Source organism: Gymnodraco acuticeps, unplaced genomic scaffold (genome assembly GCF_902827175.1).
Source record: "Gymnodraco acuticeps unplaced genomic scaffold, fGymAcu1.1, whole genome shotgun sequence".
NCBI classification, from domain to species: domain Eukaryota; kingdom Metazoa; phylum Chordata; class Actinopteri; order Perciformes; family Bathydraconidae; genus Gymnodraco; species Gymnodraco acuticeps.
The window spans coordinates 17,656-36,209 of record NW_022990271.1 but is presented as its reverse complement, the minus strand read 5'-3'; the positions used below and the strand labels follow the sequence as shown (position 1 = coordinate 36,209).

At 39.4% G+C, this 18,554-nt stretch overlaps 1 protein-coding gene across 4 annotated transcripts; it reads right to left on the bottom strand.

Moving 5' to 3' along the window:
- Positions 1–232: 232 nt before the first annotated feature.
- LOC117549428 lies at positions 233–7,618 on the bottom strand. 4 transcript variants are annotated; one of them, XM_034221326.1, is made up of 10 exons: positions 7,351–7,618; positions 3,726–4,458; positions 3,033–3,167; positions 2,705–2,839; positions 2,275–2,343; positions 2,068–2,162; positions 1,654–1,780; positions 1,031–1,148; positions 840–910; positions 233–399 (listed from the first exon to the last, which is right to left on the bottom strand). In XM_034221326.1, exons 2-10 carry the CDS (start codon positions 3,987–3,989, stop codon positions 289–291), a joined length of 1,125 nt encoding a protein of 374 aa, XP_034077217.1. In that variant the 5' UTR covers positions 3,990–4,458; positions 7,351–7,618; the 3' UTR covers positions 233–288. The 4 variants fall into 4 exon arrangements, with proteins under 4 accessions (XP_034077217.1, XP_034077218.1, XP_034077220.1 ...); XM_034221327.1 differs by lacking the exon at positions 2,275–2,343; XM_034221329.1 differs by lacking the exon at positions 3,033–3,167.
- Between the last annotated feature and the right edge of the window lie 10,936 nt (positions 7,619–18,554).

The following is an 18,554-nucleotide window of genomic DNA, read 5'->3' as shown; positions in this document are numbered from 1 at the left end:
TTTTATATTAATAATTGTATGTGAAAATTAGCTTATTTCTTCAATAACTAATGACTCAAAATCACTTTATGAATTGAATACAAGTCTGTACACAATAGAAACAGCTCTTTATATCGGATAATATTACATCCTCTATTTAATATTAATATTTCTATTAAAAAATTCAGGGTTTTTTTTCTAGAGCTTCCCTGTCATGTGACCCAGTGATTAATGATCAGAAAGTAATACAAACAAGGCTACACAGGACACATGTTTTACTAATCGTCATCATTGAGCACATTTCAAGTATTACTTGCACAAAGGACAATTCCAATATCCTGTCTCTGCCTTTTTAAAGTCTCTGCTGTCCATTGCCAGGCACTGGGCATGGTACCATCGTTCACAGTCATCACACTGAACCTGTTGAAGTGAAAGAAATAGTGTATTTATATATTTGTACCTTAGATTACCATTCAGTTGTCTTAATACTCAAGTGTTAGTGAGGAATCAGCTGACACAATCATCTGCTCCTTAAAACCCACTGCCTGTGTTTTAACATGCTCTATTGTTTGTTTGTTTTTTTTGTTTTTTTATTGTTTCTATCTTTTACATTTTTTTTATTTAAGTATTCCATTAATGTGTGTTGCATGTTTTAAATGTATTGTATTTAGTTGTTTAAAATTAATTATGTGTTTGAGGTTGACTTTTAAAATCTGTCCAGGGACTACAGATGAAAAATAGCCTCTTGGCTAACTCTGGCACAGTTACAGAAATGTTCATTAATGTGCACTGTCCCTGTTAAATAAATGAATACATAAATGTAGACATGACAATTCCACATTTTCTTCACAACAGCTCACCCAGTCTGTGATGGGAGATCCTGGAGGCCTTAAGGCAGCACACATAGCACAATAAGTGTGCTCATCAAAGACTGAAACAAGATAACAATACATGTATGTCAGCTTCTATATACACATACATATACATACATACATATATATATACATACAGACACCCATATATACATATACATATATTCATATTTATTTACCTGATGCCTCAAGGATTTCGAGAGCCAGTTCTCTCCTCTCCCGTTTCATGTATTTCTTCGAACACTCGAAATTCACATTCGGGATCAGAGGGAAGGACTCCATGACTGCCTTTGCCATCTAAACAAACAACACTTATGTTATGGAGGGTTTTTCTTCTTTATTGTATAGTAATACAGATACAGACACAAACATGAGACACATTATAGAAGACATCCACCCTTGACTAGAATGCCTCCCAAAACTTTTGAGTATTGATATAGACCGGTCCTATTATTGGAATTTTGAGTTATGTTTTGTCAATTAAACTTTCTGTGTTCAAGTAAATACTACATTAGTGTTAAATAACTGTTAATTTAAGTTCAGCAATGTTGTGTCATAATCCAATTGTTGTCAGTTGTGAAAAATACAATAAACAACAACATGATATCGGCAATATACTGTATATTGTCCATTGGCCAACCTGCCTGCTAAATATTATGGGGATCAGCATCGGCCTTTAAAAAACCTTTATCGGTCAACAACTACTTTTGACAGCTTTTTTAATCCGCCCTTGCATTAAACTGTCTTTCACATTAAAAACTCTGCTTGTTAACTGGATGAAAACAGAATCTCTTCAGCTCACCTTCACAACAACGACACCACAGCTACATCCATCCGTTTGAAGTGGGTGGCCCATAACGCCTCCCTTCCACTTAACATCCACCCAGTCTGTTATGCTGTGGCGTGTCCTCCTCATCCTGAAGTACTCCCTGAGAAAGGATCATGTTAACACACTTTACATTTCTAATGATGTGGCTCCTAAAGATAATGTAACAGAAATTCATACTGTTTGTATTCAGCATATGACCATTTATTTATATAAGAGGCAGCCACAGGTCAGCTATAGATATCACTGTCTGAACACAGACTGTATCAGACTGTTTAAAATGCTTTCAATGCTGTTTGTGAGTATGAATGTAACTAAATGTGACACATTTTTTACGTTTAAATATAGTTTTTACTTGAATTTTCAAATATCTATTGAATTTTGATTTACTGTATTCTTTTGGCAGCATGTTCGGAGTCATCAAGCTCTTTGATGCTTTGAGCTGGATCCACCAGGAATACGGTGCTGGTGTTGGCATGAATGTACTGTGAGAGAACAAAACAAGTAAAAGCACTTTTCATCAAAACATATTTTTGGTTTCACTATGTAAGTCTTGTGCTTTAACAGAAATAATACAATGACAAAATAATTACAAACCAGCAACTTCCAGTGGTTGTTGTTGACAAGTACAAAGGACAGGACAGCTTCAGAGTTGTCAAAGTTGACCTATAATGGCATCAAATAAAGGATTAAAACAAACTTGAAGGCTAAGGTAAAAATAACAACAACATTAGTCTGACAATGATGTTCTTGTGCCATTCATTTGTTGTGCTTAAAACAAGTGTTGGTATGGGAATTCAATAGTAAGTAGATTTATCAGGTGATTTAACTAATGAGTATAGTTTCAGAGAGGATAAAGTAAAATAATCTCAGCTAATTTCCTATTTAAGACCTCAGCCAATGCTTCACTCCATGTACCTAATGTGTGAGCCCACAAATCAAATCCACACCTACTTCCCCCTACAGCATCACCATGCACAAACACAACACACCACACACATAAACATACACAGACCACACACATTACCTTCGGTAAACTGTGAGATATTAGCTGAGTTCTGTCCCCGAACAAAATGACACTTGCTGTGTAGTGATTTAGCAAGTACATTTTGTTCAGAACGGCGAATTTGTCGGCAGCAACATGAAACACGCCTTCAATCACCTGGCAAAAAAGATCAGAACAATTTGCCAATTAATGCATATTCCCAGTTATACTGAACTTTCATTTCCTGCAACTTTGAGAATCTTGTGACTGACAAAAGTATCTAGACATTTTGGGGAGAAATCGTTAAATGCTAGATAAAGAAAATAACACAGTGTAGAGTGAAACTTCAGACACTTGAAACATGTAGTACCTCCCCTGTCAACCACTGGTGGGGTCGAAGTGAGCATAGCTCACAGTGGCGGATAAGCAAGATGTGTCCTTTCATCTGTGAGGGGAGCACTGCCACGACCACCTCTGTGTCCTTTTTTTTCCACAGCCAGGTCAACTGCAAGTTAGGATTGAGGGAAAATAGATGCAGTCTGTTTAATACGGACACTTGAGGAATCTTTTAACCCTCCGGTATCACTCTGGACATTTTTGTCCCGAATGACTAATTCGGGTAGTGCATTTGAATGACACCAGAGGGTTAACAATCTTGAATTTTTGGGTGAAGGCCTTGTTTTTGTATATGCACCATCAAAGCTACATGCACAAAATATAATTAAACTGTCCATGTTTATGCATTTAACCTCAGTCCCTTTTAGAGTTTTCACTAAATGACATTAAACAGGCTGCTCAGGAACAGAAACTGTAATTGCAGTTTAAAGTCTGATTTGGAAATCTAGTTTCTGTTATAAGTTTGTAAGCTGTATTTACATTGTTCATCTTCATATTCTCCCCCTACAACATGCACCTAATCATCTTGGGTTATAATACTTCATGTCCTTTGTCCTTCACCTCACTCTTTACCAATTTAGTCCATGCTTTACTTTCTGACAATATTTACTTATTCCATTGTTACAATTAAAATGCTGGAGAACAATTTACACACTTTGAAACTCACATTTCCCTGTGCGTCTTGTTCCTGTTGGTCCACTTTTCTTTTCTTCACCTTTGTGGCAGGTGGGCTCTTGGGGTTGGGTAGTGTTTTTGGTGGATTGAAGTACTTGGACTTGGTGTGACCAGCAGAACTTTCCCGCTTGTTCCACTGTTCCTCGTGGTCATCATCTGGCCTGCTAGGATGCCCAAAGTTTTTGTCCAGAATATGCATTGGCAGATTGTGTTGCTCAATGTGCTCTACGTATCTTCCTTGTATTGAGGCATACATTTTGGAGACAAACTCAGCTGGTCTCAGGTACTTTTTTTTTTAAAAGGATGGAGTGTTTGACCAACCCAAACCAGAGCTCAACATGGCAGTTGGTATCCCTGGTTTTGTGACTTCCATCTTTTTTTGATGTACCTTTTCTATGTCGCGACAGATCCCCAAGCAACAAACCACTCCACAATGAGAAGATCCCCATGTAGTTTTGTAACAGTGCATCAATGACACCAGGACAGAGGTAGTGGTTTTTTACCTGAACAGCATCGTCAGAGAGAATGTCACACTCTGCTTGGTCCCGCCTGACTTGAAAAGCTTGTGTAAAAGGGGACTTTCCAATAATGCTATGAGCATTTGTTTCCATTTTGCTTTCCTCCTCTCCCATTACATGTCCACTTTCCTCCAGTTTCAAGTCCCGAGTTTGCAAAATGCACTTGTCGAGGTACATTTAGCTGTTTCACCAAATGAGTGTACTCCTCTGCATCAAAAAGCACACACATATGATAAAAAACATCAAGGGCTTCCTGCATACTTGTGCAGTTCAGGATGTACGCAAAACAGAATGTTGCATATTCCTGTGTGCCTCTGTCTACAGTTTGTTTCCCAAATGCTTGTGACACAGCCTTCATGATATGAGCAGAGCACAGATGCAGCACAGTGAAGTTAGGAATCAGTTCAGTTTGTCCAGACACTATCTCAAATGCTCTGTCAAGGTACACTGACATATTTTCCCTGTTAAAAGACAGAAGCACACTGTTTATCAGAGCCCAACTATAATCTGTCTCAACCTGTGCTATCTTTCTTTTTCTTATGTAAGACAACTTTCTTTTAAATTCCATGAGCCAATGGGAAATAGATGGAATGGAATGGCTGTTGGTGATCAGTTCTGTGACAGGCAAGGGAGGCTTATCCTTACCCATTCCGGGCAAAACCAAAGCATAATACAAGACCCGCTTATTTTGATCAGGAATTTTCTGTATCACGCTGCCTGTGGCATCAAGGTAGAGAGTCGTAGGTGTTGGCTTTTTCAAGTGCTCAGTCAATATCTTTATTCCAGCATCTGTGTATAAATGTACAGCAAACGGATCAATTTGTAGGTGCTGAAGATAGCCTTTTGATGATGCATGACTGCTGCTCTCTTTGATTATTTTTTGAGTCAACATGAGTTCAAGCATCATGTCATCGTGGAGCCTTGCACTTTTCTTCACTTCAGAGGATATTTTCTTTAACACGTCTTTGGTGAGGCTTCTGCTTATGTTACCAGCCATTATTTCCTCTGGTGTCTGTCTTAACATAGTGTAATAATAATTGCTGACACCACTGGTTAAGGCTTTGGAAATGGTTCCTCTTCTTGTGTATTTTGCTGGTCTAAATCGCCTTTGATTTTTATGGTGTATAACTTCACCAATGCGCATGACTTTAAAAATAATTTTTGTATCCGTTGATTTTGGCCTGTTCTTTTTTGAGAAACTGTAGACAGCGTTGCATCCATTAAATGTGCATTTTGCAGAGGCACAGAAAAATGGCGAATTCTTTTTACGGCTATCATTTGTCTTAACATGCTGGTATTTGAAAGCAAGTGTGCAGCATGGATTATTTTTCAAAAATTCTTGATATAATGTATCAGTCCAGGGGGGGCGGAGTTTTTTTTTGCCATGTTTAGGTTTAATTTTGTTCCATTGTTTTCTTGTCATGGCAATTTTGAACTTTTTTGGCCCTGCTTTGCACTTTCTGTTCATTGTTGTTGTCATTTCGGTGGCTGTCTCTGTACTTTGTTGGTCTGACTCTTCTGTGTCTATCTCAGACTGTGGCTGTACGTTACTTATTTCCCTGTCATCCTGACTTGTGTCCTCGTCTTCCTCACCCGTAGGTGCGCTGTAACACTGTTTTTCTTCATCATTCTTATCTTCATCTTTCCCCACAGGCTCTGTCCCTGTTTTTCGTTTGTTCCTTTTTCGTTTTTTATCCTTTTCTGGCCCTTTCTTGTCCTTGCCTGTTTGTCCCTTTCCGTTCATTGTTGTTGTCATTTCGGTGGCTGTCTCTGTACTTTGTTGGTCTGACTCTTCTGTGTCTATCTCAGACTGTGGCTGTGCGTTACTTATTTCCCTGTCATCCTGACTTGTGTCCTCGTCTTCCTCACCCGTAGGTGCGCTGTAAGACTGTTTATTGATACTGTGCTGTCCATCTCTCCCTCTTTCACTGACATATTTTCCTAAATACAAACATTACAAAAGTACAAAATCTCATTTAATTACTGTATCTCTTATCGTAAGACTACAATGCAACTTTAAGCAATCTGCCATCCTTGGGTCAATTACAGTAAATTCTGTTAACATCCTACTGTGATGCAGTATTTAATTAAATAAGCACATTAACCCTTATGCCTCCCTAAGGAAATGTATTATCCATGCCACTGTTTAATTTTGCGAGCATTCTGATTGTGTTAAGAATATGGCACGACATTTGGTAAAGATGTGTTTTTTTGGAAACATGTTCTTAATAAGTGTATGTGTAATCAAAATAGTGACTTTCAAATCCCTAGCGACAAAAATAAAAATGAATGAACATTTGATAATTATGATCAGCACTGAATTTGGTTAAAAATATGTAAGTAATTGAAAGTGGAACACAAATATTAACATAGCCTATAATATCTTTATTACAGTATTTTTAGATGAGGACATTTTTGTCGTTAGTGTTTTCAAAGTAACGTTTTTAAAAAGGGATTCACAAGGGTTAAGCTTCAACTTAAAAGCCTCTGGGGCAGAGTCCTGCATGGGTCCAGTTTTGCAAATCTGCACCCACCCGAACCCTCGCAGCTCAGTAGCTACCGCGAACCGACCGTTACATGCAATTATCTTCAAGTCAAATCTGGACCCGACCTGTTGATATAAGACCCACAACCCGACCCGTTGTGAATTTGGGGGGGGGGGGGGGGCTAGTGGAGTACTTCGTGACCACAGAGCGTGAACGTTGTGATCAGCTGTTTTAGCGCAGTTCTCCAGTGAAGGGGGGGAGTCTCCCTCCGCAGCCGGTTGGCGTAGTTTTGGCACAATTCCGTTGTACAGACCGACGTTAACAGCAGCCCTGTCTGTGCACACGGAGACCGACTCTGTCGTCCGGTGATCTAACCGCCTTCTGGAAAAGCTTCACAAGTACGTCGGTACGCAAATGCGCTTTGTGACACAAGTGACCGTACGCAATTCAGATTGTTGCCGCGCATGCGTACCTGCGTACCAGTTATGTGCACCCCTGGATATAGGCCTACATGTATGTTTTGCCCGTTACACAACTATTTTGCGGGTTATCCGCCGGGTATCCGAGGCAGGACTCTGCTCTGGGGCTCATCAAAGTTATTTTTTAACAGTACCTGCTTGAAGCACCTCAGTCCGGACTCCACGTCGGTCTTCACCCCAGATGACCCTCAACCACTTAAGATGCTCTTTCTTATTACTTTTAAACACTGTAAGTGTAACTGAGGACCACTGTTCAGTTGTAACATTAACTTCACTAAAACCATGAGAAATTAAAGACCTGGTGATGAAATCTCTACCTCCTGCTTGTTGCCAGAGGTCTAAAGCTTTCTTTGTCTTGCCTTTTTTGAAGCGCACCATTTTTAGATCAAACAATGTGATCTGGTTTCTAACAAATCTTGGAGTGATTAGGTCACATGACCTGGAAGCTATTGAAGAAATAGGCACATTTTTCCATCAAAATATTAATATAAAATATTTAAAGTATTAAAATGCAATAAAAAGAGGTGTGTCCTATGCAAGCCAGTGTAGTTCTTTGACCCAACATTGATTTGAGTAAATCGGGTCACATGACCTGGAAGGTATTGAAGAAATAAGCTCATTTTTCCATCAAAATATTAATATAAAATATTTAAAGTATTAAAATAGCAATAAAAAGAGGTGTGTCCTATGCAGCCAGTGTAGTTCTTTGACCAACATTGATTTTGAGTAAATCGGTCACATGACCTGGAAGGTATTGAAGAAATAAAGCTATTTTTTCCATCAAAATATTAATATAAAAATATTTAAAGTATTAAAATGCAATAAAAAGAGGTGTGTCCTATGCAGCCAGTGTAGTTCCTTTGACCCCCAACATTGATTTTGAAGTGAATTAGGTCACATGACCTGGAAGGGTATTGAAGAAATAGGCTCATTTTTCCATCAAAATATTAATATAAAATATTTAAGTATTAAATGCAATAAAAAGAGGTGTGTCCTATGCAGCCAGTGTAGTTCTTTGACCCAACATTGATTTTTGAGTGATTAGGTCACATGACCTGGAAGGTATTGAAGAAATAAGCACATTTTCCCATCAAAATATTAATATAAAAATATTTAAAGTATTAAAATGCAATAAAAAGAGGTGTGTCCCATTCAACCAGTGTAGTTCTTTGACCCAACATTGATTTTGAGTGAATCGGTCACATGACCTGGAAGGTATTGAAGAAATAAGCACATTTATCCATCAAAATATTAATATAAAATATTTAAAGTATTAAAATGCAATAAAAAGAGGTGTGTCCTATGCAACCGGTGTAGTCCTTTGACCCCAACATTGATTTTGAGTAAATCGGTCACATGACCTGGAAGCTATTGAAGAAATAAGCTAATTTTTCCATCAAAATATTAATACAAAAATATTTAAAGTATTAAAATGCAATAAAAAGAGGTGTGTCCTATGCAGCCGGTGTAGTCCTTTGACCCAACATTGATTTTTGAGTTATTAGGTCACATGACCTGGAAGGTATTGAAGAAATAAGCAAATGTTTCCATCAAACATATTAATAAAACATATTTAAAGTATTACAATTCAATAAAAAGAGGTGTATTCAATAAATGTATGCTCTAGAGTCAATTTGCTTCACATTCACACGATCGAGAAGCTGTCGATTTATTAAAAAGAACAGTTTTCTTGTCTAATTGTAAAAGTTATTTGTTGATGGTCCCTAAGTGAAAGCCTCGTTTAGCGGAGAAGATCTCCCCGTTAAACTGACGCTGCTGGCGGGTCCGGGAAACTGACGCTGCTGGCGGGTCCGCGAATGTCCGTCGAATATCCAACCTAAAACTAAATTCACCGCGGTAGATAACTCAAACATATCCAGGGTATGTTGAACTGGCTTCGTAGAAGAGGGCACAGGTAGCAGCGCTAATGTCAAAGGCACAAACATTTATTTGTATTTTACCAGGATGCGACAAAAGTATTTGGGAAGGCTTATAGTCTACACTACAGTACCCGCCGCCCCTGCAGACAGAGGACAGGTGAAGGGTGCGTTCACACCTGCCTTGTATAGTCCGGTTGAATCGAACCCTGGTGCGGTTCATTTGGGTCGGTGTGAACAGAATCCGAGACCTCTTAAGTGAACTAAACAACCGGACTCTGGTCCGCTAAAATAGGTGGTCTCGGAGCGCTTGCTTGCGAACTCTGGAGCGGTTCATTGCTGGTGTGAACGCAGTCAACTACATAAAAGTAAGAACACACTGTCGTCGGTGAAACGCCCTCCTTACTGCAGAACGTCTCTCATGTGTTATAATGTTTTTTAACTGACGTTGTCTGATGTGATTATACAGACACTAGCGGCCGCGCGGCCGCTAGTGTCTGTTGATCTCCAGATTAACAGCAGCATGAGAAACCTGCCGAAAGTGCCGATGCTCCATGGCGGAGGCTCCGGTAGAAATGGGCGGGATTTGCGTTTTTACCATGGTTTTTACCCCCTTAATGTCTGACCAATGGTTGAACAGCATTTCCGTGCACATGATTTGTGTTTAAAGTTTATAGTCCGTTTGAGTTTTGCCCGTGTGAACGCAAACCGAACCTTCTGAAAAATGAAACAATGTAACAAACTGTGGTCTGGTGCGCACCAGAACACGGACTATTAGGTGTGAATGCACCTTAGACAAACAATAACGAATATTACAATATATCATTAATACAATAGAATGCAATCCCAATAAAAAAAGGTCTTGGCCCGTTTATCTTTCAACAGTTTAGCTTAAAGGGCTGAGAGTGCACTTTAGATAAGTATAAGGTTAGCAACATGCTCTAAGCCTTGCTGTGCCCCTAACTTGGCCGACAAGTCCAGCAACTAATTTATAAATGTTACATGCCGCCAAAGAAAAGAAACAGGAAACGTGAGTAATGACATGTCTTACAACGAATAAACGAACAGCAGATGTTTGAACAGTAGAGCCAGAACAATAGTGAAAAGCAGGAGTGACAAAAAGACTGATGATTTTATTCTTTACAAATAGCCTAAGTTTTGTTATGGGTCAATTGGTATTGAGTTGTTTAATCATGCCAGTTTTTTAGGTCTAGCAGTCATGTTTTCAAAATAAAAACTAATGTAGCTTAGTTCATTATTTAGCTTTATTGTGGTCAGTTATTTGGTTTGGATTCTCACTTTCTCATAAAGGCCTATCTACAGTAACAGGTGTATAGTTTTTGTATTTACCTTTCTTTCTTCTTTGTTCATAATAAAGGTTTTTTAAATAATTTGATTTAAAACTAATAAATTAAACTTTGTGAACAAATTCCGGTTGTGGAGGACGGTTCTTATCAGTCACTTTATATTCCTGCTGAACATTCTATCTTCAGATGTATTCAAACCATTATCTAAAATGGATATTGTAGAGCCGATGAACGGGAGTCAGTCAGAGGCAGTGCATTCAGAATGGATTTCCACACTTTATTATTATTAATCCAGACAACGTGAGTACATGAGCTGCTCTGTGTAACCAGCTAGCATGAATGAACTCTCACCCCGGTACCCTCACTAACGGGTCCGGGTTGCAACACACACTATAAAACAGTGAATTATGTCCCGTAACTGTCACCACAATATACTATTAAACCAAATTAACTTTCCCCAAACTTCATTTTCACAGAAACATATTTTGTTTCCAGATAGTATCCTACTTAAATCTTGTTTCTATAATGACAGAACAACAACAACCTTATTTTGTGTAAATGTGTTTAGGTTATTATTTTTAAAGTACATTTAATACAGTTCACAGGCAGTTGTATTCACAGATCACTGTTAATACTCCTGTACTGAACCCTAGAGACAGTAGGTGGCAGCAGATAATCAAAGTGGATAATGTGCTTTGCTGCAGGATTAGGAACTAATACCCAACTCGAGCAAAGACATACTATGATTGCATAGTTACATCAGCTTTGTTAGATTTACTAGTGATTGAAACTAGTATTATAGTGGAACAAATAGTATTATCAATCAGCAAAAAATAAAATCTCAAAACACCACAACAGATACATCTTAGTTTTTTTTGATCCTACACCAATCTTTTTTAAATGTAGACTACTCGATTGCCCTTCAGAAAAGCAGACCTAACATAAAGCACAGTCAAAATACTGTTAGTCCATCCAACCCCTATTGTATAACACAATTCGTGGTTGATATATTGAAACTAATGATATGTGCCTTTGGTTGTGTTTATTTGACAGTGAAAACGGACCAGAGACGTTGTGATGATGGTATTTTAGACCAGTAATCCAAGAGAACACCCATGTTTTTAGCCCTCACACGACATTACATAACCAATTCTACCCATCATGCATCTGTTGACTACCTTAAGCACAGGTTCAACAACAAAGCAATCTATAAGTTTGCAGTTGCCAGTGTGTCTGCTCAGCATTTCATCTTCTGATATTTATATATTATATATTTTTGACTTTTAATGTTCCCTCAATGACATTTGACAATTCATAACAGTGTTTAAAAAAGTAAGTGATTGATTGATTGAAAACTTTACTAACAGATTGCAGAATGGGAAGAACACAGTTCAGCTCAATACACACAACTGGTAAGGGGATCAGACCAGACCTTCGTCTTGTTTACATCAGGGTCCCCCATTTGATTTCATCATAACATACATGACATACATGACATACAGATAGATTTCATTTTAGATTAATTTTCAATTCATCATAACTAGGGGTGTAACGGTTCACAGAAGTCACGGTTCGGTTCATACCTCGGTTTGGAGGTCACGGTTCGGTTCAACAAGAAAAAGCAAAAATAAAGTCCCAAATGCATAATTCCAGGTTTGTTGTTATTTATGTTTGAACAGTAGTGCAAGTTTCAGTTTAAAAATAAAGAACTCTGACATTTTGAATAATTAACTGTATTAAACAGTTAAAAACAAACCATACACAGTACACTCAGATGGCCATATTATCTATAATGGCTGATGTCAAACAAAAAGGTTTCATCAAGCTGTACAACTAAAAAGAAGTCTTGAAAATATGACATCATAAATAATAAGAAAGTGTTTCAAGAGCGCAAAGTCGTTGAAAAACATGTGCCAAAAGCTTCCGTTATTTATTTTGGTCTGATTGATTGATTGATTGAAAAGTTTTAACAGCTTGTATATTGGGTACAGTACAGTACAGCTAAAAACATACAATTGTTAAGGGGATGCAGACCAGAGAAAGACTTTCGTCTTGTTTACATCAGGGTCCCCCATTTCCAATTCATCATATCATTTAAGACATATTTGACATACAGATGGCTTATTTACAATTTACATACAGGTGTTTTTTACATACAGATTGCTTATTTACAATTTTCATTTTAGATTTCGTTCTAATACATCCTAACCGGACATTTAAGACACACCAAGTCTACAGATATACAGTTAGTAACAGAGTCTAAAATGCGAGTATATACATAGATGGGGGGGGGGAAGCTGTCCATTGAACGACAGGTTGAGATTTGTACCATTACCGGGGCCAGTTTTGCAATGCTCTCCCCCGAAGGTGCTCTTTAAGAGAGGTTTTGAAGGTAAGTATAGTTTTACTTTCCTTTACAGTTGTGGGAAGAGCGTTCCACCTTGATGTGGCATAATTGCGAAACGTGTATTCCCCCTTTTTTGTGCCAAATCTGGGTTTCACATGATTTGTGGAGCTCCCTCTGGTGTTATGATCATGGTATTCCTTGACCTTTGGGAATAATTTTGACATGTACATGGGTACCATAGAGGTGTAGTGGATCTTGTAGACCAGGCCCATTGCAAGTAGTTCTACTCTGTCGTCTACTCTAAGCCATCCTAGGTTGTCAAAGTGGGCAGAGGTGAGGTGGGTTCTAGATGAAAGGTCAAGCAGTAGTCTGACCAGTTTATTTGCGATGTTTGAAGTTTTATTTTTAGCGCCTTGGAGGTGCTATGGTACCATGACGTGCAAGCATAGTCATAGTACCCTTGAATGAGTGCTCCTGCCAGAGTTTTCAGGGTGTTTTTGTTTACCAGAGAGGAGATCCGGTATAGGAATCTAGTTCTTTGATTGACTTTTTTATTACATTGGATGCCATTTTGTCACAGGAGAGGTTTGCCTCAAGAATAGATCCTAGGTATGTAATTTCCTTCTTACTTGTGACAATAATGTCGCCCACTGCAACTGAGAAGTCGTCGGATTTGCTGAGATTATGTTTCGAACCGAAGAGAATGGACTCTGTTTTACCCAGGTGTAATGATAATTTATTATCGGCGAGCCAGGTGCAGATTCTGCCGAGCTCGGAGCTGAGGGTTTTTTCAACCTGCAACCTGTTCCTGTCAGAGACCAGCAGGGCTGAGTCGTCCGCGAACAGGAACAAGTTGCAGTCACATGCTGATGACATGTCATTTACATAAATTAGGAACAGTAACGGACCTAATATGCTTCCTTGTGGAACACCACAGCTCACTGGGAGGGGGGGGGACAGAGTACCGTTTACCTCCACCATCTGTTCTCTCCCCTCCAGGTAGGATTGCATCCAGCTCACCGATAGTTTATCAAAACCAATTGCTTTTAGCTTGTCAATCAGAATGGGGTGATTGACAGTGTCGAAAGCCTTTTGTAGGTCCAGCATCACCATGCCGCAGTACTTGCCCTCGTCCACCTCTTGTTTGATGTGGTCGCTCAAATAAAGAAGGCATGTGTCAGTGGAGTGGGATGTTCTAATCGAAATACCCACAATCGAAATATTGGATTGTTCTTTCTTAGTAAGATCCAATTTTCATTACAATTGTAGTCTTACCTTGACTTGAAGATGAAGTCCATGCTATCCTTCTGGACAACAATCTCTATTACTTTTTTGTAAAAGTCCTCCTTATCTTCCTGTAGTTTCAAAAGTCTAGTTTGTTGTTTGCGTCTACCGTCTCTGCGTAGAATAACAGTAGCAACAAGGACCTGTGGGCTCACGTGCGCCCCCTTCAGTGCGGCAGAGGTTATGGCTGCCTCCCCTGGTGCTTTTTTCATTGCCGTTGTACGGCGAGCCTAAATATATATATACGTGAAATAAGTTATTTAGAGACTATGGATGGCGAGGATAAATGTAATATTACATTGGTGACCTACAGTGAGATGGTAACAGGCATGCGCTTAGTGCCCGCTTTCCAGCCAGTTTCTGTGGGGTGAAGCATTCTGAGTTGAGGCAGAGCTCATCTGTGCCTCACCTCACCCCACAGTAACTGGCTTGAGCGCGCTCACAAAATAAGTGCCCGCGCTAAATTAGTGCCCGCGCTCCAGCAAGTTACTGTGGTTTATGTGAGGCAGAGCTCGTCCCTGCCTCACTTCTCATCGCTACCCGCGTAGTTGTAGCGGAGCTCGGCAAATTTGCTGATTTTGACTATAAAAAGCGATTGGAATCATACATAAATCACATTTACAACACAGATCAGTGGAGACATTTTATTATTATTACTATTTAGTTTTTCTTTAGTTTTTTTCCGTTACATTGTAGTATGACCAGTCTATGAGTATGGCAGGTGAGGCTCTGCCTCCCCTGACTGCACGTCGCTGATGCAGATTCTGCCGAGTTCCGAGCTGAGGGTTTTCAACCTGCAACTTGTTCCTCCAAGACCAGCAGGGCTGAGTCGTCCGCGAACAGGAACAAGTTGAAGTCACAAGCTGACGACATGTCATTTGCATAAATTAGGAACAGTAATGGTCCTAGTATGCTTCCTTGTGGAACACCACAGCTCACTGGGAGGGGGGGGGACAGAGTACCGTTCACCTCCACCATCTGTTCTCTCCCCTCCAGGTAGGATTGCATCCAGCTCACCGATAGTTTATCAAAACCAATTGCTTTTAGCTTGTCAATCAGAATGGAGTGATTGACAGTGTCGAAGGCCTTTTTGTAGGTCCCGCATCACCATGCCGCCAGTACTTGCCCACGTCCACCTCTTCTTTGATGTGGTCGCTCAAATAAAGAAGGCATGTGTCAGTGGAGTGGGATGCTTCTGAAGCCAGATTGGAATTCGTAAATTAGATTTTTTTCCGCGAGGTACCTTTCGACCTGTTCGCTATACTATTTTTTCCATGACAATCGAGATGGATGGGTAAGTATAGAAACAGGGCGGTAGTTGCCCTGGGTCCCAATTTGCTGCCCTTTTTGGCAGGGGGGTTACTCTCTCAATTTTGAAGTCTTGTGGTACTTTTCCCTGTTTTATGGAGAGGTAATTATGTGAGCTATGACTGGTGAGATGGCGGTTGCTGTGTCTCTGAGGAATTTGGAGGGGATATTGTCATGGCCAGTGGCCTTGTTAGGTTGGAGGGCGCTCAGTTTTTGTGTACCCTCAGCTGTTGTTACCACATTACTAGTTTGAAATCATCTTTGCGGACCCCTAGGTTATTGTAGTAGGCTAGGATGTGTTCTACCCCAAAATGCCCTGAGTGGGAGGGTTAGTTTTATTTACCAGTGTTGTGGCTATGTTTGTGAAGAAAATGTTTAAGTAATTGGCCACATCCAGCTAGTCTGTGAATGAGCGTGTTATCTGTCTTTATGTTATGTTTGAAAATCTGGTTTTAAGTTTTTTACTGCCAGCCTAGTTGATTATTGAGTAATTTCCAAAGTTCACAGGGTTTATTTTTGTTTTCCTCAGTTTTGTTATTGATGAAATTATTTTTTTGCCAGTTTGATCATGGAGCTTACGTCATTTCTAAGTAGGGCCTAATAGTAGTAGCCTAAAGAAAGTTAGACTTGGACTTTTCTGTCAAGACCTTGTATGAAACCCCGTCTTGGTGTGTTGAAGGTTCTGGAAAATTGCTGCGTTTTCTGTTAGTGTTATATTTTCTGCTACAGTACACAGCAAGCTACCTTTTTGGTGTACCATGTTGGCTGCTGGGTGAGTAAAACAATGCCTGTGGTTTTTATATAATTATGCTCTCAGCAAGGATGTTAAACTCCATCATCTTCCAAGAACACAAAAGCAGTATTTGTGCCGTATGACTATGTGTGGAGTTAATTTTGGTTGTTTTATTCATTTTATTTTCTATTTATTTATTTCAATCATTAAGCATTAAGCTACTTGTTTAGTTGTGCAGGTTGTCATGAAAACCCATCCATCATGGGGTGTCAGACCTCTCATTGGAAGGGAAGAAATGTCCCACTGGAGCCAAGTTTACTATTCACAAGGCTTCCCGACCCCTGTGAGCTGTGGAGATTTACTTTATTAACAGGCACAAACATGGAGGGAGGATGCTGCTAGTTGTATCTTGGCTAATATAAGGCCTTGGAGCATCTACACATAACATTTTAGTAAAAAGTTCACGTTGAACAAAAGACTGCCACACACTGTGCTCTTCACTTGCAGTCAGAGATATTTAATAACAACGTTTGGTAACATAGGCCTTCATCAGGGCATTTTGTCAATCTACAGAAGTAGGCTCTCAGTGAAATTATCATGTAAAGTAAACAGAGAATGTTCTCTGGGTTTCTAACCCAGAGAAAGGAGTGGTTTCAAAAACATTACAATAGAAAATTGGCAAAAACACATTTTCACCAATCAACTCAAAGGTGAGTAAAACATTGCAAACCAAACCAAAAAAACAGATTCACAGAAAGCTGCCACAGATTTCTCTTTCAACAGACCAGTGAATAGCATTTGGAAGATTTTTGTCCCACACACACACACACACACACACACACACCACACACACACCACACCACACACACACACACACCACACACCACACACACACACACACACACACACACACACACACACCACACACACACCACACACACACACACACACACACCCCACACACACACACACACACACACACACACCACACACACACACACACAATACAATACATTTAAATACAAAGGAATACATATACGATTATTTATCTGAAATATGAGCACACATGACATCAACTTGAATAATATCTGATGTGCCCACTGTGAAGCCACTATCAATGAATTATATGACATGCATCAACATAACATAAAGAATTCCAAGTAATTGTGACCTTCTTTACAGAAACTGTATCACCTATAGAACGGCATACAACTGCACAACTGAAAAAGCTTGTATTCTATAATTTGTCCAGGTTCACTAATAAATTATTAATTGGTACAGGGCCCAGTGAAGTCAAGGAAGCAGCTTTTTCTCAGACCAAAGACAATGCAGCTCCTTTTTACCAGAACCATTGCTTTTTATTATTTATGACACCACTATCATCAAATGAGGCCGTAGAGTCTACATTTTCAGTAGCACTTCTTCATGCCTTAACCAATGCCAGGGCTGTGCTGGTTTATATGTAATTGCTGTACATAATGAATCTTCCCAAGTGGGGTGAATGGATATCAGGCCAGCGAGGCTGTGCAGTATGGTACAGTCCAGAGGGGAGCTTAATTTCAAACACACATAATCCTCCTTTGTGGACCAAAGCCATGGTTTCCAGGCTATTCTGCTTTTACTACTTTGATCAACCTCTGCCTTCTCGCTGTCTAGGGAAATGAAAGAACAGTTGGAGTTTTATAGTATAGGGCCAAACGGAAAAAAAATGATTGATGATTATACTCAAAGGCAAACTAATGCTTAATCCTATTTGATACTGTACAATTCACAAAAATCTACAGCCTTGGGAGGGGTGAACTTTTTGCTGGAACTTTTTGCTTTGTGTTTTGGGGAAGAAGCACGTAAAAAGCTGTAAATGTTGTAATAGTTTTATGGCACTGTTTGCTTTCCAAATGCATCTCGTCAGTGATGTTTAGGAGTAATTTGACCTACAGTAGCAGGAGAATGAAAAAAAGAACAAAATAGTATACATTTGCACCAATTGATTTCTCCTTATTACACTGAAAAAATACCAATGTTGGAATGTCTTCCCTCTGTCACAATAAAATAAAAAATATTTAAGAAAAATATCCTGATTCATGTTTGAGTTGTTTAAGTGTTTATGCTGCTGGAGTCGGCCAGGATTTCTTCACCACAATTGTTACTTTTCAGTGCTTCTAAAGCCACTCCCGATGGTGAGAATTAAAGTGAAAGGCATTTGATCAAGGGGACACTTCTTTGGCCATCCTGGCACATAAAACATCCCGTCCCCGTAAGACTTTTAGAGCCAAGAAAGAAGGACATCCTCCTAAAGAACTAAGACCATTAAACATGAATAAGCTACCCTCTCAGAATTAAATAGCACCAAATAGCTATTATGAATCCCTTTAACTATTCAGTATAAGCTGGCCATCGTCCTCTTAGCTCTGCAACATGAAATACAACTGCACTATATATGCTGATGTAACTCTTGTCTCTGTCGGACTGACATGTTGGCTTT

Coding starts and splice junctions, on each gene's coding strand:
- LOC117549428 (XM_034221326.1), bottom strand. CDS start 3,989: ATGTATGCCTCAATACAAGGAAGATACGTAGAGCACATTGAGCAACAC. Junction 2,840..3,032: donor ACCAGTGGTTGACAGGGGAG/GTACTACATGTT, acceptor CTTTTTTGCCAG/GTGATTGAAGGCGTGTTTCA. Junction 1,149..1,653: donor GTGGTGTCGTTGTTGTGAAG/GTGAGCTGAAGA, acceptor TTGTTTGTTTAG/ATGGCAAAGGCAGTCATGGA.